The following is a 22,830-nucleotide window of genomic DNA, read 5'->3' as shown; positions in this document are numbered from 1 at the left end:
GAAACATAATCTATTAGGTACTTAATGTTACCCAGTAATTAATCTGGAGAGAGTTCTGCAGGCAGAAGTACTTAGAGCACCAGTTGTACCAGATTTTTTCAAGGGATTCTTTCCTGTAGAAATAATAATGAAAAATAGAGACACAAAATATATCCAAGTACCTAATAGATTATGTTTCACAATTTGAATCATTTCGAGAAATCACTTGTTCATTTGCAGTAGTGTATAATAAGATCTGGTCCTGATGAAAGCTAAGCAGGGGAGTTGCCCCTGAATACAGCGGAAACATGTCGACCACTTTATCCTTTTCTTAGGGCAGTTATTATATTGCACTGTCTTACACTTCAGTTTTAATCTTGACCCCATGGTTCATTTCCTAATAAAGTTTCCCTAGAACATGGTAGTCAATTTTATCTCACTATTTTTCTCATATATTTTTTGTTACACTGCAAATCACTCTTCTTTTGAGTTCTCACACCATCTTACCCACTGTACACTGGAGGTCGGATCCGCCTGGGGTGGTCCTGGATGATTGGAGAAAAAAGACACAATCTACCAGGTGTGTCTCCTCATTTGTACCAGGACCCAACAACTAATCCCAGATGATGAGGCTCCGCCATATGGGTGGGCTGTTGGGATTCATTTCCATTGTTCTGCATACTCTTTTCTAACTCTCATGCATTCTTCTTTTCTACTTTTAGAGATCAGTCCTTTGCAGAGACCCCATTAAGCCTTTCTTTCTTGTCAAATTGGTGAAAACCAGTCCTGAGACTTTTAACAAAGATAACTGGCTTTCTTCCCGTAATGGCTTTTTCAAGTGCTTCTCTTGCCGAGCCTGTAAATTTGGCTCCAATACCACAACATACACCAGTGCATTCTCAGATCGGCCCATAAAAATCAAAGGGCATTATACTTGCAAAACTGAGTATGCCGTGTACATTTTAACCTGTGTTTGTGGTTTGAGATACGTCGGGAGCACTAAGCTCCCGGTACCGGCAAGGATTTTACAACACCTGAGGGCCACAGTAAATTCGGACCCTACATACCCTGTTGCTAGGCACGTAAAAGCGGAACATGGTGGTAATCTCAATGTTCTTAGCTATTTCGTGATAGACCATATTCCCAGTAACAAAAGGGGTGGAGATATGGAAAAACAACTCCGTCGGTTAGAAACCAGTTACATAGTGAAATTAGAAACTAAGAGTCCACGGGGCCTTAACATTTGCGAAGAATTACACCACTTTTTAGGATAATACTTTTTAGGATAATTCTAGGGCATTGTGAATATTTAAAACTACACAGGATTGTGTATATATGGGAGAGGTGACATGAATCAAAAGCTTTTATATTTTGAAATATATAGAAAACTCCTCATTTTTATAAAGGTCTTAAATGTATTTATTTATTTATTTTTTATACAGTATTCTAATTTTAAGGGATACTGTGTAGTAAATGAATGACATTAATTTATTTATTGAAACCTTAGATAAAATACAGGATAAGATATGATCAATTCTAAAGGTTATGCCTATTAATCTCAGAGGCAATAACTGCACATAACAATATCAATTAGGTGGTGAAATGAAATGTCAAATTGAATTTGGGCAGTCACATGAACATACCGACACAATACCGACATTATAGGAACCATCTGTGTTTTTAGTTGAATGTATTGGTAAATGAAATTGTATTTGCACAGTTAGAAATTTCAACCATCAGATTATTGGTCGTCTGCCCCCTCACCCTTGACTCCCCCTCCATGTTTACAAAAAAAAAATTCGAAGCTGTTATATGACTTTATTTCCACACTCCTGGCTGGAAGATGTGACGACAAAAATTCAATATGAATTGTTTTTAATCTTTTGCACTTTGCACATATTTTGGTGGAATCCATGGACACATGAGCAGTTCAAACGACAAAACAGAATTATTACTGCAAGATGTGATAGTTATATCGCAGATAATTAGTTATATTTATTAAAGTAGGGAAATAGCATAGATTGCACTTTTTATCTCTGGATTAATATATTAATTGTTTTTCCGTACAGTATATTGACAGATCCATTTACAAAATTATAATGTTCATATGTTTATAATGTAAACAGATAGCATTTGATTAGATGGGATCTGTTTTCCGTTATTTTAGCACTGTCGGATTAACCTATGTTTTGGAAGTATGTCGTTTGTATCCTTTGTGAAACCATGGCCAATCACGATGGTTAGGGTTTTTTTTTAGGTCTCGCGACCCATCGATCTGCGCAAGCGCATCGAGCGGAGCGAGAATTCATGTGGCGAAAACATCTTCAAACCAAAGGGCTTTCAGCCCCGCGGTTTTCATGCTGTTCACGTGAACCACGTGATAACATGCACGCGCATTCAGGGCCAGCCAGCCCAGCACATCAAAGGGCTTCTCCTCCCCTAATTATTCATGGCCGGCCGCAGGCCGGCCGTACTTTCAGTTTCCCGGACCGGCTTCTCCTCACCTAATTAGGGGAGGAGAAGCCCTTTGATGTGCTTCACACCAATGCGCCTCACAGTCATTCCTCTTGTTTGTATTTGCTTCCAGACTCCACGATCTGCTCATGTGCACAAGACGCTTTACACATTACACTCATCTGCCTGAAGTGGGAGTTTTAAACAAGCAAAGCTGGTCCTTCTGTACTTGCAGTTTCACTTCTAATGTGTGTTGTTATTTATCATGATTTTTAGCTGAGGTGTATCACGCTCGTTCATGAGTTTGATCTTTTCATACTGTGAAATGTTTTCTAAGTTGTTTTTGATTGTCTTACCGCTGGAGGTCTCCCTGTGCTACATTTAGCCTCTGACACATGCAACGCCACGCAACAACGCAACGCCACGCAACAACGCAACGCCACTCAACCATGCAACGCCACTCAACCATGCAACGCCACTCACACATGCGACGCCACTCACACATGCAACGCCACTCACACAGGCAACGCCACTCAACCACGCAACGCCACTCACACATACAACACCACTCACACATGCAACGCCACTCACACATGCAACGCCACTCACTCATGCAATGCCACTCAACTACGCAACGCCACTCAACTACGCAACGCCACTCAACTACGCAACGCCACTCTACGCAACGCCACTCAACTACGCAACGCCACTCAACTACGCAACGCCACTCAACCATGCAACGCCACTCACACATGCAACGCCACTCACACAGGCAACGCCACTCACACAGGCAACGCCACTCAACCACGCAACGCCACTCACACAGGCAACGCCACTCACACAGGCAACGCCACTCAACTACGCAACGCCACTCAACTACGCAACGCCACTCAACTATACAACGCCACTCAACTACGCAACACCACTCAACTACGCAACACCACTCAACTACGCAACGCCACTCTACGCAACGCCACTCACCTACGCAACGCCACTCACCTACGCAACGCCACTCAACTACGCAACGCCACTCAACTACGCAACGCCACTCAACTACGCAACGCCACTCTACGCAACGCCACTCTACGCAACGCCACTCAACTACACAACGCCACTCAACTACGCAACGCCACTCAACTACGCAACGTCACTCTACGCAACGCCACTCAACCATGCAACGCCACTCACACATGCAACGCCACTCACACATGCAACACCAACTACACATGCAATGCCACTCAACCACGCAACGCCACTCATACAGGCAACGCCACTCAACCACGCAACGCCACTCAAACATACAACGCCACTCACACATGCAACGCCACTCACACATGCAACGCCACTCACACATGCAACGCCACTCACACATGCAACGCCACTCAACTACGCAACGCCACTCAACTACGCAACGCCACTCAACTACGCAACGCCACGCAACTACGCAACGCCACGCAACTACGCAACGCCACTCAACTACGCAACGCCACTCACCTACGCAACGCCACTCACCTACGCAACGCCACTCAACTACGCAACGCCACTCAACTACGCAACGCCACTCAACTACGCAACGCCACTCTACGCAACGCCACTCAACTACGCAACGCCACTCAACTATGCAACGCCACTCAACTACGCAACGCCACTCTACGCAACGCCACTCAACTATGCAACGCCACTCAACTATGCAACGCCACTCAACTACGCAACGCCACTCAACTACGCAACGCCACTCAACTACGCAACGCCACTCAACTTCGCAACGCCACTCAACTACGCAACGCCACTCAACTACGCAACGCCACTCAACTACGCAACGCCACTCACCTACGCAACGCCACTCACCTACGCAACGCCACTCACCTACGCAACGCCACTCAACTACGCAACGCCACTCAGCCATGCAACGCCACTCAGCCACGCAGTGCCACTTTCACACACACTGTGCAGTGCACAATAGGTCTCGCAGTAGGAAAGTTGGAGATATTGGTTTTTTAAATGACAAAGCCCTTTATGTTTTTAACATGCAAAATAAAAGGCATTGTTATTTGCAATTGTAATAGCTCCAACTTTCCTACTGCGAGACCGATTGGCAACGCCAGTGCTTGTTTTAAAGTAGGAGGGTATTCTCACACAGAACACCAGGAACAAGGCATCAGGGAACGCCGAAATGGGAAACGAGAATCGTGCTCATTATCACAGCTACAAGGTAAAGGATTATCAGCACTCACGGGAGCAGTGTGCCCAACTATATAATGGGTATAAGTACGTTTAGACGTGTTTCGGCTGTCGCTTTTGTCTATAACCAGGCGCGCCGAGAAACAGGTCATTTAAATATACATATAATCATAAAAAGTAAGCCATCTTTTTCCCGCTGCAGTGGATAGCGACCGGTAAGTGGAAGGCCCAGTGAGAGATACCCACACTTACCTGTAGCCTATAAATTGCAGTAAAGGCACCAAAGTAGGCAACACAAGCTGCTGCTATGAAAACATTGCCGATGACATTTGAAATTTCATCTTCGAAGTTTGCAATGCTCTCCTGCCACCGAACCTGTTCATCTCCCAATGAAGATGTTAGCTTTCCTGCACGGTTGAGGCGCGCTTGTGTAAGTGCCATTGTCTTTGCTGTAGAATTAGAAAATAATAATTATTATTGCTTTAAAAACACACATTTGACAAGTTTTGAAACTATCACATTGCACTAAAGGGTATCATGATCTTATTTAGAAGATAACTGAGCTTTAAAAATATCTCAGTAAACTAGGATTTCTCTTAAGACGATGAAGCCCTCTTACGTTGTTTTTATATTGCCACAATTGCATTGCATTTTCTTTTCATGATCCTTAAAGCATTAGCTCACTTTTATCTCACTGTATAGCTGCATTAGTTTATGCTCTAGAAGCTCTAAAAAACAATCTGACTTCCATGCAACAAAGAAAGATCCTCAGATTTCCGCAATAAAATGGAAACTACAGTTAGTGAACTCATAACATTATTTACCTGAAAACCTTCTCTGGTACGTTGCAAAGAAAACAAGCATTTGTAATGCAATAGGTCTCGCATTTGCTAGAGTTTAAGTTATTGGTATTGTAAATGACAATGTCTTTTATTTGTCTCTTTTGCCAATTAACACACAAATAAAAGGCATTGTCATCTACAATGACAAAAGCTCAAACTCTTGTAAATGCGAGATCCATTCAAAGAAGCGGCTGCCATTGTCCCGGGATGCTCCGAAGGTGAAAGCATTCATGTCGCGCTGAATGTTGCAGGAAAGCATGTCGTGCCTGCAGCAGGATAACCCTATTAAAGAAAATAGTGCTTACGGACTAAAAAAGACGTACTGTGTAGCAACCGAAGTAAATGGACCAGTGTTCATGGGAGGATACAAATGAAGACAATGCAGTACTTAGGATCGGCTAATAAAAAACATTCAAATGGCTGTACAAAGTTGCCAGAATCTTGGGAGTCCAGAGTCACAGAAACTGTAGAATGATCTGAAACAACAATTGAGAGATTAATCAAAGTACCTGTAGTTCTTGCAACAGCTGAAAACTGATCTTTTCAACACTGCTTATGACTGAATTTCAGGGAGGATAGGCCCATGATTAATTGACTTTGAACATGGCTTCCATTTCACCCAAGGTGATTTTTCGCCATAGCTTTGTTACGCCAATGTAAGTGCAAGAAGACCCAAATGTCTTTGCAGACCAGAGCTCCATAATAAATAAATGAGCCTTATGTTGAATACAGTCATATCTGGGACATCCCACAAGAGCCTTGTTTAGAGACCCACACTAAATTGTAGGGCAGAAAGTACTTAGTACCAACTGCATTTGCACGGGGTGTCATGTTTTTACACCTGATGTAGAGATGAACATTAAACACAGGCAAACTGTGTGCTTCTATTGGACACGTTAGTGCATTTTCTGTGCTTTGCAGTCAATTTTATAACCAACTTAAAGTTGGCTGTAAAGTTGGGTGGGAAAACCTTGGTAAGCACAATTTGAACTTCACTCATTATGGAAGCAAGTCTAAAATAGGACGTAGAAAGCCATTTGACCTATTTTTAAAAATAAAACAACCTATAAGTGAGGTCAGTAGAGTTTGGCCCAGAGTTACATGGGATTTAGGGGGATGGTTCATTATCTAAAGCAGGAGTTTAAGTTGTTTGTGCCCTGCCAGTGCTCCACACCAGTAGTAATAATAACGAGCACTGATAAAGTCAATAGGTCAGGTTGCTTTTTTAGTCAAGACTGAGAGGTTTTAATAAAAGCCTGCTACTAAGAAAAAATAAAAGAATGTTTTATTTTTTTTAAAAGACTTTAATTTGTGATGAGTCAGTGTAATTTTAAGATAATAAATAGTCTGCATATGCACTACAATTCAATCACTCACTCGATAAGAGGTGGAATGGTGGAATGGCCCATCAAACAGCCAACATGATGAAATAGGAGCATAATGCCCATGTATGGTGGCGCCAAAGCCCTTTCTATTTATACATTATTCAAATGTGTAACAGATCACTGCCAACTGCAATATAAAGCCAGACCTAAAACCTGACAAAAAATTGGTCCGTACTGAGTCCTTTGTTTATATTCTTAACTTTAAAAGCAAAAAATACTAAACTCGCTCTTGACAATGTGTGCAAGAAAACTCAATGTAACCCCAGTGAGTAATGCAGTACCTGATTAATTTCAGACATTTTACTTAATTTTGTAAGGTATGTGATCCATCATGTCATTTCCACAGATGACATCTGTTGTTTTGTTTTTTATGCAATATCTGACTCATTTACAGTCAATCCTGCTAACTATAAGTTGCCTTAGGAATCTATAAATGCGAGTACTCTTGCATTGCAAATGCTTGTTTTTTTTTTACTTCAAGACAAGCCGTGATATTGTCACACTTGAAACGTTTCAGTGTCTATCACTGTGTTTCCAGACACGTAATATTTTTTCGAGCTTCGAAGCCTATTATATTGACAGACTTGAAACATTTGCGCTGGTGTGTGTTTCAACGTACATATGCAATGTTAAACCAAGCGATGTTTGGGAGGCGCATGTTAATTTTTATCGGACTTTGTTGGTAGGTGTGTGACGCTTGTTTAGTCTTTCTTTTCTCCCGGGACGGCGAGACGGCGAGATCCCTGTGTTTTTATTTATTATTGCAAGATCGTAATTTGTATATAATTAATTAAGGTTGAGCCGATGCCGAGGATCGAACACTGGTCCCCCATCTCTCAAGTGGGCGGCTCTTACCACTAAACCACAGCCTCTCCACCTGCAGAAAGCCAATTAGAAATGGGACAAGTAATTACCTGCTGTTTTTTAGGTCTCGCCTAAGCAACGCGCATGCGTTGCATTGGAGGGAACCTCATGTAATCGACTTGCTTTTTGGGCCAAAAACGTGAACGCGTTGCATTGCCATCAATGGCAATGCGTGCACGTGAGACGATCTACTTGCGGGAGCGTGGGCCGCCACACGGCGGCAATTATCGCTCCCGCAAGTGCAGGCCTCCCCCCTGCTGCCGCCCGAGCTTGTTTACTCAATTTCAAGGCGCATCTTTTACTTAAAGCATTTTCTTTGACTAAGTGCCAATCCATCACATCATTAAAAGTGGGGCATTAATCGTCCTTGCCTGTCTGCTAGATTTGTCTTCTAATGCTTGCCTTTTAAGTAGGTGAGCAGCAATGGCCATTGCACTACTGCAGATCGAAGGGCTGGTGCTGCTGATTTCAGAAGCTAATGATGACAGATAGCTCCGGGGGCTCCTCGATTGGCACAAGGGAGGGGCTGGAGGGGTCAGCAGTGAGACAAGGTACAGATTTGGGATATAGGTTTGGCCGAGGCAGCAGGTCAATCTTCTAAAAAGGCAGATGCTGTCTGACTTTACCCAACTGTCAAGTAACAAGCTCGTCACTTAGGAAGAGTTATGCCTCAGGTTTGAGAGCGCAAAGGGAAAGAAATGAGATATTGTGGTTTTCTTGAAAGGTAAGGCGTGATGAGATCGAACAGCTAAATTTAGACTTGAAGTAAGCTGTCCAGTGGGATCTCTCCGTAGGTCTTCGGCCCGTCTGCCCTCCATGCCTCCTGGGTTCGCTTCAGAGGCGTGGAGTGTTTGTTGACTGTTTTCTGTGTGTGATGGTGAGAGTGTTCCGGAATGGTATGCGGTGACTGAGAGTGCGCAGAGGCAGAGCACGGACTTCTGCTTTCTGCAAGGGTCTCTCAAAGCATAGAGCCACACGGTGTATAGCATCTGCACTGCAGCCCTCCGTGCTACAGTGGGAGGAAGACACCTTTGGCACAGCACAGTCACCGAATTTCAGTGCTGCATCCTACAGCACTCTCTCGTAGACCTCACTCCTGCGGCACTCCCTCTACTACTGAAAGCTCACACCCTATACTGTCAGTGCACCCCAACCCTTGGTACACAGTAGTCCTGCTCGCCACTCACAGCCAACTCCCACCTCTGCCCTGCAGCTTCCTGATCCTCCCATCAGTGAGGCTGCTCACCCGGCTCTGCCCGTACAGCACTTCTATGGCCACAGCACTGCTTCTTCACCGAGGCCCAGCAGACCCCGGTAATGAGGCTCATTCCCAGCTCTGCCAATGCACCTCCGTTTCTGTCATGAGCGCACCGGATACTCCATTGCCGAGAACTCACTGCCAGCTCTCCCCAGCCCTGACCAGTCAGCACCGCTGCACCTACGCGATAATAGAGTCGTCACATCCAGTCTTGTGGACGGCCCTCAGTACAACTACCTCTCTAGAGTTGGGCAAGCCAACAAATTACCAGGGGTAGCCGAACCATAGCCGAGTCAAGGATTTGGCTTGGATCTTAGACCCCGTGCACGAGTCGGGCCCTGATAACTTTTGTGATGCAAATCATACAACAAAAATCACGTATAATATGGTAAACAACCCTATACAATTCAAAAAAGTATATTAGTTTACCATTTGGAAGCTTTACCATTAATAAGTCACATTATAGGACTGCACTGAGAAGTACTTATTAAAAGTGTTGCACAAAGGGTACTCTGAACTCACGTATTTGAAAGTACGTTCATGTGTGATAATGAGGTAACGAGGTATATTACGCCATCCATGGGAAGTGGTGGGCACAATATTCTACCATACAGATGCTTGAACAAACCACAGATTTGTGTATGTGTTCCTAGGAAAGGGCATGATGGAAAACTGAGAATTCCTGTGCAGCACGCACAGCAAGCGCATCCTTCGAGTTTCTCAAAGAATCCTAGGGCAAGTGGCCCAGTTAATGACTGACTGCAATCCCCTGATATGGTCTCAAATAAAAACATTAAAAAAATTAAGTAGCACCAGTTCCTTAAAGGAACTCGATCTGTTAAAAAAAAAAGTTAGGAAGGAAAACAAGAGTGGTGATCTGCCGTTCCTTGCAGCCTACCACCCATGTGTTACTAGCCAATCACAGTGGTTCACAAATAGCAATCTGCCTAGTTAATATTCACTAAGCAGGTTGTCTGCGACCCTCTGCTACTAGAGATTCCCCACCATTTTTTTTAAACAGACTTTATTGATTATTCATAATCCGCTCAGGTATATCATACATACAAGCTCATAAACTACATTATACAAGCAGAATCCCATGGGCATTTGTAACCACAGCATGACAAGGCCTCACAACTCACTAACTTGTCTAGACCGCCCTATTCTTTGTTGCAAGGAAAATAGTCCCTCCTAATGTAGGGGTCACATTCCTTCCGTCAAGTAGCTTGGCCCCAGGACGCTGACCAATGGCATTCATCCGTTTCTCGAGCGCCTCCCGTGAGGCCTCAATGGCCTGCATAATTTCGCCCAAGGTGGGATCCCCAGGCCGTCCCGGTCTCTATCTCCCATCTTCGCCATCCTCATCTTCTGTGTATTGTTCCGGCTCATCCAGGCGTAGGACCTCAAAGCCCTTCTTTTTTGACACTCGGCCCATGATAATTGTCAGGCACTACTGAGAGTAGCAGCGTTGTGAGAGCCCACAGTCCCGCTCTGCACCAGCACGGCACTGTCATCCCTCGATGTCCGCTCCAGCAATTTCAGCCCCAAGTTCCACTCCGAACCTGTGTAGGACCAAATCGGCTGTCGCCAGTCCACCGCCGTGGCACTGCTTGCCACTAATTGTCGTGGTGCTCTCTTCTATCAATGGAAGGCACCCAGATCAAGAGTGTCGCCCCCCGCAGCAGCGCTTCAGGTCAGAGCCGGCCCCCACCACCAACGCCGTCAGGAAGGCCCGTCAGAGGGGAGTCACAGTGTTGGGCCGCCCTGCCTCAGGGATGCAGATCCCAGGCAACGTCGTTTGTATCTCACCTGCTAAGAGGTGGCCCAGCACTCCACCCGCCCGACCTCTTCACAAGTCCGTCACCAGTGCAGCGGTATTGCAACGCGTCACCATAACCGTATGGGTCCAGCTGTCCCAGGGCTCGCAGGTGTCCCACGAAGTCGCCTTCTAGGGCCGCCGCCCAGTGAGTCTCCCAGCCTGGGTGCCGTCTTCCCTCTCAGTGCCATAAGACGCCCGCCAGGCATTGCGTAAAAGCCCACCCGCGTGTCCTGCTGTCTTTTCCAACGTCAATCTGAGCCGCAGGACAGCTCGGGGGGGGGGGGGTATGGGCGCGCAGCTACCGCCGCAAGGACAAGGAGCGCCCCCAAAGTCTCTCGTACTTCCTACCAGCAGGGAAGGCGACACAGGCTCGGGCAAAGCGAAGTCCCAGGGTACACCCCACCATGACTCCCCGGGGGAGCCCACTACAGATGCCCAGGCCGCAGCAGTGGCAAGAACCCCCCCCCCCCCCCCTAGCGCCTTGAGACCCTCCGGGTAAGTAGTGCGCTCTATAAATGTCTGTGATTGATTGATTGACCCGACCCCTCTCCTCAGGTCCGGTCCGCTGCACAGTCCGCTCCAGGGCGCTCCGGCCTACCGGCGCGCAGGCGATACTCTCTGGGGCAGTCTCAGGGCCTCTGCAACCCTGGTCGAGCGATGTCAGGGCTAATGGCAGTGAAGGAGCCCGCGTCGGTCCCCAAATGGCGCCAATCATGTCCAGGGCGCCGCCATATTAAGGACAGGCACCCACGCTCGACCAGCCAGGGTGTTTCTGCCCTCACCTGCCTGTGCGTGAAGCCTCCTCAGCGCCAGTGTATGATGAAGCCTCGACCTCCCCTCCGGCGTCGTCAATGGGGTCGCAGCACCCGCAAGGCGTCCACTGGTCTCCAGAGCCGCCACTGCGGTCAGGCACCAGTTCCTCTGCACGGGGTCGCCATCTTGTCTGCATCGGCGGCGGCCCACAGCAACAGGGAAATTCAGGGCTCTTCTGTCCCTTAGCGCCCCTGATGCCGTCAGAAACTCATTTCAAGAGGAGCACCAGGTATTCCGCAATGAGATGCGGTGCCGGGGCCCAAATCAGCTGGTCAGGATCATTTAGTTTTAAGGGCAGCTGTGGAGGAGCTCCGGAGTCCACCTCTGCCTACATTGGCGCTCAAGCCACGCCCCCCTAGAGATTTCCCACCATTACCTATTAGTACATAGGACGCATTGCAAAATCAGAAAGAGGTTTCAAAAAGTCGCTGCACAGTTTGGCACCACATTTTGCAACCTGTCACTTAGCACCGTGGGCCCAATAGCGAGCCCTGCAAAGGCACTCCTGGTGGGCGTGGCCCCCCACTTTACTTACCAGCCTCTTCAAAGCGCTGCAGCGCCATCAGACACGGTAGACTGACTCCTCGGTACTTAGACACACAGAATTATGTCATCCTGTTTCTCTACTTTAAAAGTTACGGTTATGGTACCGATTTAACAACAGATTTCACTCATGAATCAAAGCACACTTTGACTGCAAAGAGGAATTGCTACGTTCTATTCCAATGTCTTTCTTTAGGGATGAAAAACGTTAATCAATGTGTGTGTCTGTGTGCCTACTGTGTGCTCGAGCTGTGTGTATGTGCTGAGGCTGAATTGAAAAGTATGTCCTTAATAAAAACGTACTGCCTCTTCTCTCTAGCTCCTATTGATTTTCGGCAAAGAGAGAAGGAAAAAAAAGCAATTGAAACAGAAAACAAACACTCTGACATGCCCTTTCTGCACATAAACAATCTTTTTTTTAAATTAACATGGTGCAACTTCTATATGTGCTGCATTCTGCAGCAAACATAGAAGTTACAAAATGCTATTGGTGATTGTTTATGTGCAGGAAGGGACACCTTCCTGCACATAAACAGTCTTTCCCTGCAATGCAGGCACCCTTGCACAATGGTGCAGGATTACCTGTGTTGGCACTAGGACACTGCAATTAGCGCCACTGCAGGGTGAAATGCAGGGCTGCACCGTATTCTTGTAAATAGCTGCAGCTCTGAGTTTCCGAAGTGACGGAGCACGACGTTAAGCCAACAAGGCTAACGCCGTGCTCCGTCACTTCATCATGAATATGCCCCTAAATTTCTCAAACTTTCCCACTATGAGGTGGTGACGAAATGAAGAGCAAGAGGGTTACAGGGATAGGACGTGTCCGGAAGTAACACATAGTACATAATTTGACGGTTGTAGAAAGGTTTGGTAAAAGTGTTTCTGAGCTGTGTTTCTAACAGAGCTGAATTATGAACTCTCTTTGGGAAGACGGGGAAGGTAAAGTACCCTCTAATGCGGAAGGGAGGTCGGTCCAGATCTCTCAGGAGCAACAATACAAGAATTGCCATAGTCTCCATTTTCTCTCAAGCGAGGTATCTCCACTTACAGATTCTTTTTACTCAGAAAACTTTGCATCCTCTTGGAATTGCAAGTTTATCAGAGAGATATTTTGCAACATTTAGGTGCACGCCCTAATGGTCAGGAAAGATATTCATAATATATACAACTCTTGTATCATGAAACAATTAAATGACAGGAGAACTTCGGAGATATGGTCAAAGTGATGGCCTTGTGAGAGGAAACCTGCTACTCTGTGGTGATCATCACTGATCACTTAGGAAGCCTTGAAGAAGTTCAAGTTGGGTATCTGGGTGCTAGGGCAAAGCCTTTATGGGAGACAAACTAATTAGAATAAGGGCATTGTGTCTATCTTCATAAATTGCAATAGGTTGATAGTTTCTTACAATGGACAGTATATACTACAACTAGCATTCATTAAGGATGAAAAGCATCCCACTTTCCGGAACTTTTGTGATTTAAGAGAGGTCAAGATAAATATAAAGGAAATGGTTACAAACTGGAATATGGATTTTGAATATGTATCTGTTAATGTTGGAGAGTTCAACATACAGAAACCTCCAGTGTCTTAAAAATCTCTAGCAACTGCACAGGCAGATTAGTATTTGAGGCAGTGGAGATCTGGAACTCCGTGTTGACATGCACTTGCATGCCTTAGCCCCTTCGCTGCGGGGGTAATTCCCCCGCGGTGCAGGGGGGTGGGTCCGCGGCGGCACTGTGCTCGTGATGAGCCCAGCTTGTCATGACTCACAGTGGAGCTGTGCTCTTGACGAGCTGGGCTCAAACCCGCCACTGATTAATTCTCCCGCACAGGCGGGGAATTAACCGTGCGAGGGCGTGCCGCAGCCGTTATGACGAGCTGAACTCGTCATGAGCACAGCTCCACTGTGACTCATGACGAGCTGAGCTCGTCATGAGCACCGAAGGTGTTAACTTTTGTGAGGGCGATTTTTGGAAGATCTGATAGATAGCATATAGTGACATAGTCAAGTTATGATTGACTATGATGGGAGGTGACCAAGGCCTAACCCACTGAAAATATGTCACAGACTGGGATAGGATGTTTAATGTTTCTCAGCAAACAGAGCTGGAAACTGACTCCTTTTGCCGATGTTCTGTGTGATCTACTGTCCCAAACAAATCCTTGCAGTTTCGCTTTAGTGGATAGTTTGATGTGATCCCATTTCAGTAAGAACGGACATTCCATCCTGCATGGGTAGTTTGGATGGTGGTAATGGAAGACCAACAAGCATTGGCATAGCCAATAGGTCTCGCTTTTGGGACCTTATAAGTGTTTAGCCATGCAACACTTGATGTTGTTGCACCATGGATATTGTGCTGGATAACTAAAAACTTATAAGGCCCCAAAGGCGAGACCTATTGGCTATGCCAATGCTTGTTTCCTTCCCTGTTTACTTACTTTTGTTATAATAAGGCACCCGCTTGTGTGCCGCATTACACCAAATGTAAATAAATAAAAGAAAAAAATATCTGCCTGCCATTTTCCCCCTATTTGTTTACTTTCGTGTCAATTGCTGATCCGCGCTTTAACTTGAAACATCTGAAGCTAAAGCACGAGTGCCGGGAAAAGTAAAGAAATAGAAGAAAATGCCCATTTTCTTTTTCCTTTACTTTTGAAGCAATCCCGGGACTCGCGCTTTAGCTTCAGATGTTTTAAGCTAAAGTTCGCGTGCTGCCATCAGCATTAGGATAGTGGGATGCCGCGTAATACTTGTTTTTATTGCGGAGACGAAGGGCACCCATTAGGGAGCTAAGGCTGATGTTGGAGGATGGGGTGCAGACAGCCTTTAGCTGCCCGTAGCCGGCCATCTGCTAATTGCCAAAGTGTTATTTTATTTTTACTTGCACACTGCATGTCTGATCAACAAACATCGGACAGATCACAGCAGTCCCTTCTGAGCCTACTCTTCACACTGACAATGACAAGTTGTCATCCTGTGTTGTGTTACCACCGACACCACTCCTCGCCCTTTTCTGTTATTTAAACTACAAAAAGGGGTGGCAAACAGGGGTGCTCAGATAAAATGCAGCCAGAAGCTTTCTAGTTTGGCACTGTTTAATAGAACCTAGTCGGCCGATAACAGGTGTTTCCATATCTTACATTAACTGAAAGGCCAGGAAGAGCAATCTGTGGCAGGGGAGCTTCAAACGCCTGGCAGCCTTTGTAATGCGACCCCCAGCCTCTCCTGCTATCAGGAGCAGGCCCCCTTCCTGTCTCCCCTCCTTTTCGGCGGAAGACAGGCAGGAAGAACTAGACAGCCCAGAAGGTGTGCCCACCTCTGCCAACTCCACCCCTCAGGTGGGGGAGACGAGGTGAAGCCCACTCTCCAGTGCTCGCCATCTTGCAAATGGCAGGCACTCCCCAATCAAGATTAGGGATTGTGCTCAATCCCCCACGTGGGGTGAGCACACCAAGGGTGTAGTCACCCTAAGGTCTGTAGCCCATTGGCTACTGACCTCGCGACCTGTAAAACTCTCCCTAAATATAGCATTTAGGTGACAGCCCTGAACCAAGAAAGCAGATTCCTGAAACCTAAGAAGAAAAAGGACGAAAGAAGATGCCCGGCAGAGGAGACTGCAGAGAACAACTGATTTGGCCACAGCCCTACCGGCCCTTCTGCAGTTTCCAGAGATCCTGCACCAAAAATCATCCTGTCCTGCAGCCAGCGACCTCAAGAACCCCTGGGAGGACCTTCAACAAAGACCAGATCTCCTCTGAATAGCAGCTCTGTTCAGAAGAAACACCAAAGAAAGACTCCAAGCCTGCTGAGGAAAAAGAAACCTGACGCCTGGAACCACCACTGCACCCGTCGCCTATGGCCCGAGTTCGAGTGGCCCACCAGTCCCAGCGAGGTCCCTCAGTGCTCCAGAGTCTGAGTCCACCCTGGGTTGACCCCCCAGGACTCCCTGACGTCACCAGTAGCCTCTGCACACAGACCATCCCAACAGCCCAGTAAGGTGAAATCCGACCTCAAAAGACACCCCTGCATCCAGCCGCCCTGAGCCCTGGAGAACCGAACCCAAGGGTGTACCTATGTCCCTGAGCCCTCCAACTTACCTGCCCAGCTGTTGATTCCTCCTGGAAGTCTTCCTGGACCGAGCCTGTAGCTGAAAACCAAAACTGAAAATCCCCATTGAAAACTACAGGGCACCCAACACCATACCAGCACCCTGCACTCAGCTGCCCCTGCGCCACTGCGGGTGCACTAAACAGGATCCCCTTATGCCCTGATCCTAACACCAGGAGTTTGGCTACCACAACTTGTGGTATGCTTGCCAGCAGCCACCAACCGGAGGCTCCCTATCCCTCATCAGATAACATTGGGCCTCAGCACTCTGCACCCGGCTGCCCTAGTGCCACTGAGGGTGTAACAAGAGTGCATCCTTGACCCTGGGGGACCCCTGAGTCTACCCCCAGAACCTCAACTCCCAATACCAAATACTTACCTGAAAACCGATAACCCTATTTTCCTCCATATGGATAACATTGACTGTTTTTCTTAGAAAAATCTCTGTGTGGACCTTAAGAAATTCTTTAAAATTGTACTGTTTAACAAAAATGTTTTTACTTACCTGTTTACAGGAAATGTCCCAGAGTAATATCCAGGTATTCTACTCTGAGTAAGAAAAGTAATCTAAAAAAGTAACTTACCTGGTATTTTACTGAAAAGCCATTGTAAGTCTATGTACTGTATTTACAAAATATTGCATTTTTCTGCATCCATACTGTAAGTCAAAACAAAGTGCATATACAATTACAATTCAAACTGTTTACAAACTGCATTACTACTGTAAAGTATGTATTGCTTAGCTGTGTCAGGCTTGCTTGGTTCTAGAAAATAAAATAACTAAAGGAATATTTTTTATACAAAACACTTGGTCTGAAGTTCAGTGTTTGAGTGTGTAAATTTATTGGCTGACTGAGTGTATACAACAAATGCTTAACACTGTCCTCTGATACTGCCTTACGGCTCGACTACACTACCACAAATAGAGAGTGAGGTGCTATCTAACTTTACCTCAGCCTACCTTTGGGGTTCCACTGGACTCTGTGCACACTATACCTCACTTTGGTACAGTATATACAGAGCCAGCTTCCTACAGGGATGTCTTACTAAACTTCCTTATCTTTGCCTACAGAGATGTTCCTCAGAAGGGGGTGGGCTACAGCCATTTTAAACTGCTGTTTGGACATCCATTTAGGGGTCCATAGTGTCTGGTTAAGGAGGGCTTGGAGCAGCCTCTCAAACCTCCTAAACAGGATCCTGTGGACTATGTCCTTGACCTGCGTTCACGTATGGCTAGGTACATCAAGAAGGTCAGGAAAAATCTTAAGGCCAGCGAGGAGCTTAGCATGACCAAAAGGCTGTACTGACTGTTTACCAGCCAGAGCTGTGGATGTTCGAGCCTGTGGCCACTGCAGCTCACCAAGACAAGTGGAGTGGCCCCCACATCATCCTTGAGAAAAAGGACGAGTTCACCTACTTGGTGAACCTAGGCACTCCCAGAGGTCCTCACAGAGGTCTTCATGTGAACCGCCTAAAGCCTTTTGTTGACCGAGCTTAAATAGGCTTACTCATGGCAACTAATAAGGGACAGGCGGAAGAGAGTGACCCTCTTTCTCATCTCCTTTTTCAGGACCCTGTTGATGGAGTAGCCTTGGCAGACAGGCTCACTGACCAGCAGTAAACTGATTGTAGGCAGGTCCTTAATCAATTTCCCCACTTGTTCTCTCTGAGTACATGTCAAACCACCTGGTGTATCCATAAAGTGGGCACATGTGACAGCCTGCCTGTAAAGAGTAAAATCTACAGACAGCCTGACTATGACAGAGACTGCATCAGGACGGAGGTCCAAAATATGCTGGAGTTGGGGTCATTGAGCATTCGGATAGCCCTTGTGCTAGTCCTGTATTCCTTGAGGCAAAACCTCACACACAAGATGGTAGGAGAGAGATGAGCTGGCTTGTAGACTATAGAGGCCTTAATGCACTTACTAGGACCAATGCCCATCCAATTCCCAGGGCAGATGTCCTGATTGATACTCTGGCCTAAGCCAAGTATCTTAGTACATTTTACCTGACTGATAGCTACTGGCAAATCACACTAGCTGAGGATGCCAAGCCAAACACAGCATTTTCAACCCCTAGTGGGCATCAGCAATTTATTGTAATGCCTTTTGGTTTGAAGAATGCATCTGCCACATTTCAGAGGTTAGTGCAAAAAAGTCCTCACAGGTCTGGAAGTCTGTAGTGTAGCATATCTAGATTATATTGCTGTCTTTATTTCCACCTGGGAGGATCACCTGGTCCACCTCAGGAATGTGTTGGAGGTCCTGCAAAAGGCAGGCCTAACTAGCATGGACACAGAGTGCCAGACAGGCCAGAGCAAGGTTGTGTACCTGGGCCACCTTGTGGGAGGGGTCAGGTTCAGCTTTTGGAGAGCAAATTCCAGACCATAGTGGGTTGCTCCAACTGCCCAGACTCAGGTCGGAGCTTTCTTGGGCCTGACTTGGTACTACAGAAAGTTTATTAAGGGATATAGGTCCATTGTGACTCCCCTTAATGATCTCATCTCCTAAAGTATGCTGAAAAAAGTTCAGTGGGTAGTCAGCTGTCAGAAGGCATTTGATTACCTGAAGCAGGCCATGTGCACTGCTCCCATTCTGCTGATTACTCCAAAACCTTCATTGGCAAGGCAGATGATTCTGAGACAGGGGTAGGTGCAGTTAAAACTCAACTTAATGCAGATGGCCAAGACCAGTCAGTAGCTTTTATAAGCAGAAGGTTGACCCCCAGGGAGAAGCGTTGGTCAGCTATTGAGAGGGAGGCATTTGTTGTAGTCTGGGCTTTGAAGAAGTTGAGGCATACCTGTTTGGTGCTCACTTTATTGTTCAAACAGACCTTAAGCCCCTCTTATGGCTAAAACAAATGAAGGGTGAAAATCCCAAACTTATGAGGTGGTCCATTTCCCTACAGGGGATGGACTTTTCTGTGGAACATAGACCTCGGAGTAACCATGTCAATGTCGATGGACTCTCCATATATTTTCAATTAGAAAATGAAGATTCAACTGGTCAAGGTCAGTCTCAGCTCCTTTTTTGGGGAGGGTTTGTTTAGGAAAGTAGTATCTGCTTTCATGGTTACCCCCACTTTTTGCTGATGTTAGTATGTTTTTTACTAGTCTTCCTGGGATCCTGCTAATCAGGTCCCCATCCACTGTGCTTCCGCCCTAAATTTGACATAGTAAGTACTTTGGTACCTCCACAATTGGCTACCGGTGTACCCTCATAAGTGCCTAGTATATGGTACTAAGGTACCCAGTGCATAGGTACACCAGGGGTGTCAATGGGCTGCAGCATGTATTATGCCACCCATGACAGACCACTCAAACTGTGACTACTGGCCTGCCATTGCAGCATGTGTATGCTGATGCCAGCACCACTTACGACAGAGTTTCCTTATATCTGAGGTTACTAAACTTAAAACCTAAAGAACAAGTTACTTACCTTTGGTAACGCTTTTTCTGGTGGATACAGTATCTGCCTGTGGATTCCTCACTTTGTGAAAATTCACAGCACCAGCAGCATGCAGACATTTTTCGTAGCTCTCCACGCAGACGAGGACGACGTCACAGAAGCATGGCTCCGCTCGAGGCTCCGCTAACGTCACCGGAGCCATAAGAGAGCCTTGTCGGCGTGCTGAGGTCAGTTCTGCCCTTTTTTTCTGTGCCTTCAAGGTACCCAGACGGACTGACACAAACATATACAGCATTCACAGTATTCAAACCAACACTGACAGTGTGAAATCAATGCATTAAGGCAAAAAGAATAATACATTTCCATTAAAAGTGACAGATAGAAAATATCACCATTGCAGGTATACAAGGGTGGACAACGAGGAGGCGGGTGGGTGAGTGAGAAATCCACAGGCAGATACTGTATCCACCAGCAAAAGCGTTACAGAAGGTAAGTAACTTGTTCTTCTGATAGATACATCTGCCAGTGGATTCCTCACCTTGTGAATAGAGTCCCACAGCAGTCCCCACTCCCGACGGAGGGTGTCCACATTTCTATACCAAAAATTCCTGTAGGACAGAACGAGCAAAGTGTCCGTCCCTCCTCACTTCAGAATCTGAGCAGTAATGCTTCGCGAAAGTGTGGAGGGAGGCCCAAGTTGCCGCTCTGCAAATGTCCTCCACAGGAACACCTCTAGATAAGGCAGCTGTAGAAGACTTTGCCCTGGTAGTGTGAGCTCTTATACCCTCTGGAGGTTCCTTACCGGCCAAAGAGTAACAGATCTTGATGCATAAGCCAACCCATCTGGAAAGGGTGAGCTTGTGCACCGCTCTGCCGTTCCTGCAGCCAATGATGCCCACGAAGAGCTGGTCATCCACTCGAAAGTCTTTAGTCCTATTGAGGTAAAATTTCACCGCCCTTTTAGGGTCCAAACGATGATGCCGCTCCTCCTCCTTGGAAGGGTGAGGTAGAGGAAAGTAGGTAGGAAGGGTAATGGACTACTCCAGATGGAAGGGAGTTACCACCTTAGGCAGAAAAGCAGCCCTGGTCCTGAGTACCATTCTATCAGCATGAATGGTCAAGAACGGGGGTTTCGAACTCAGAGCTTGAAGCTCACTTACCCTCCTTTCCGAGGTAATGGCAACAAGAAATACTGTTTTAAAAGCACTAGTCTCAAGGGACACTTGCGCAAGGGCTCAAATGGAGAACCCATCAAGTAGGTTAAGACAAGATTTAAGTCCCATTGAGGCACAATAAAGGGATTGGGCAGAAACTTGTTAGTAAGGCCCTTAATGAACCTTAACACAATGGGCGACTTGAACAAAGATGGCTGATACGGCAGGCAAATGAACGCCGCCAAAGCCGATAAATAGCCTTTCACAGTGCCACAGCAAAGCCCTGCTGGGCTAGAGGGAGAGCAAACTGAAGGATGTTGGATAAACGAGCCCTCAAAGGGTCAATAGAATTCTCCCCACACCAAATGACAAATTTGGACCACCTATAGGAATAGATAGACTTGGTGGAGTGACGTCTGGCAGACAAAATAACATCCACCACGTCAGACGGGAGAGAGAAAGAATTCACGTTGCCCCGTTCAATCTCCAGGCATGAAGGTTTAAGCTCTGGAGGTGGTGGTGTAGAACCTGCCCCTGCGAATGCGAGAGGAGGTCTGCCTGAGAGGGAGACGGAACGGAGGGCACGAAGAGAGGTGGAGAAGATTTGTATACCACACCCCTCTTGGCGAATCCTGGCCGATCAATATGACTTCTGCTCGGTCTTGGCGAATCTTCCGAAGAACCCGAGGAATCAAGGGTATGGAAGGAAATGCGTAAAGGAGTCGTGAGCCCCAACTCAACTGAAACACGTCCCACAAAGCTCCCTGCATCGGATACTGGAGACTGCAGCATGACGGGCAGTGGGCGTTCTCGTGAGTGGCAAACAGGTCCACCTGAGGAGGTCCCCACGTCCGAACGACAAGACGAACCACCTCCGGATCAAGCCTCCACTCGTGGTTGGCAGAGAACTGCCAACTGAGACTGTCTGCACGCACGTTCAGAACTCCGTCCAGATGATTTGCCATCAGACAAATCTGATGGTCCTGAACCCAGGACCAGTGATGCAGAGCCTCTCGGCAGAGACAATGCGACCCCACTCCTCTCTGCTTGATGACATACCACATTGTGGTAGTGTTGTCTGTCAGGACTTGAACCGACTAACCGCGAAGGGAAGGGAGAAAGGCCTTGAGCGCCAAACGTATCGCCCGCAATTCTAGAAGGTTGATGTGAAGCAACCTTTCCTCTGGAGACCAAAGACCCTTGATCTCCAGGTCCCCCAGATGAGCACCCCACCCTGAAGTGGATGCATCGGTTATCACTGTGGCCACCGATGGTGGTAGATGGAAGGGCTTTCCTTGAGACAGATTGCCCTATACGCTCCACCAAGACAGATCCGCTGCAGCTTCTCTGGTGATCCTCACAGAGTCCCTGAGATCTCCGTTGTGCTGATACCAGTGCCTGCGGAGGTACCACGGGAGTGTCCTCATGTGCCAGCGTGCATGGTTGACCAACAGAATGCAGGACGAAAACAGACCGAGCAGGCGAAGGACCTTCAAGACTGGAATGACCGGTCCATTGTAAAACAAGGGAATAATTTCCTGAATGTCGAGAATCCTTTGTGGCGGTGGGAATGCCCGACACACAGTAGTGTCCAGTACTGCCCCTATGAACAGGTTGCACTGAGAGGGCACCAGGTGAGACTTGGGCATGTTTAGCGAGAAACCCGATTTGTGCAACAGCTGAGTTGTAACCAGCAGATGATGAAGCACCTTCTCTGACGACTCTGCTTTGATAAGCCAGTCGTCCAGATAGGGGAAAACTGGAATCCCCGACCTCCTGAGATGGGCTGCCACGACTGCCATCACTTGGTGAAGACTCAAGGTACGGTAGTAAGTCCAAACGGGAGAACCGCAAACTGATAATTCTTGCGACCCTACCGTAAAACGAAGATACTACCAGTGTGACTTCAGGATCGGTATATGAAACTACTCATCCTGCAAGTCGATCAACACCATCCAGTCTTCCTGTTGCAGCGCCTGAAGAACCTGCACTAGGGTGAGCATCTTGAACTTCTCCTGCT

At 46.9% G+C, this 22,830-nt stretch overlaps 1 protein-coding gene across 1 annotated transcript in view; it reads right to left on the bottom strand.

Moving 5' to 3' along the window:
- DNAH6 (dynein axonemal heavy chain 6) overlaps window positions 1-22,830 on the bottom strand; it is a 2,460,712-nt gene that overhangs the window by 703,421 nt on the left and 1,734,461 nt on the right. The window contains exon 54 of the mRNA XM_086961829.1: window positions 4,867-5,063. Coding sequence (XP_086817955.1) covers window positions 4,867-5,063 — 197 coding nt within the window. The remainder of the gene's footprint in view (window positions 1-4,866; window positions 5,064-22,830) is intronic.

This window comes from Lissotriton vulgaris, chromosome 3_1 (genome assembly GCF_964263255.1).
Source record: "Lissotriton vulgaris chromosome 3_1, aLisVul1.2, whole genome shotgun sequence".
Classification (NCBI taxonomy): domain Eukaryota; kingdom Metazoa; phylum Chordata; class Amphibia; order Caudata; family Salamandridae; genus Lissotriton; species Lissotriton vulgaris.
Note: the sequence above shows the minus strand (reverse complement) of the source record. Positions and strands in the feature narration are given on the sequence as shown.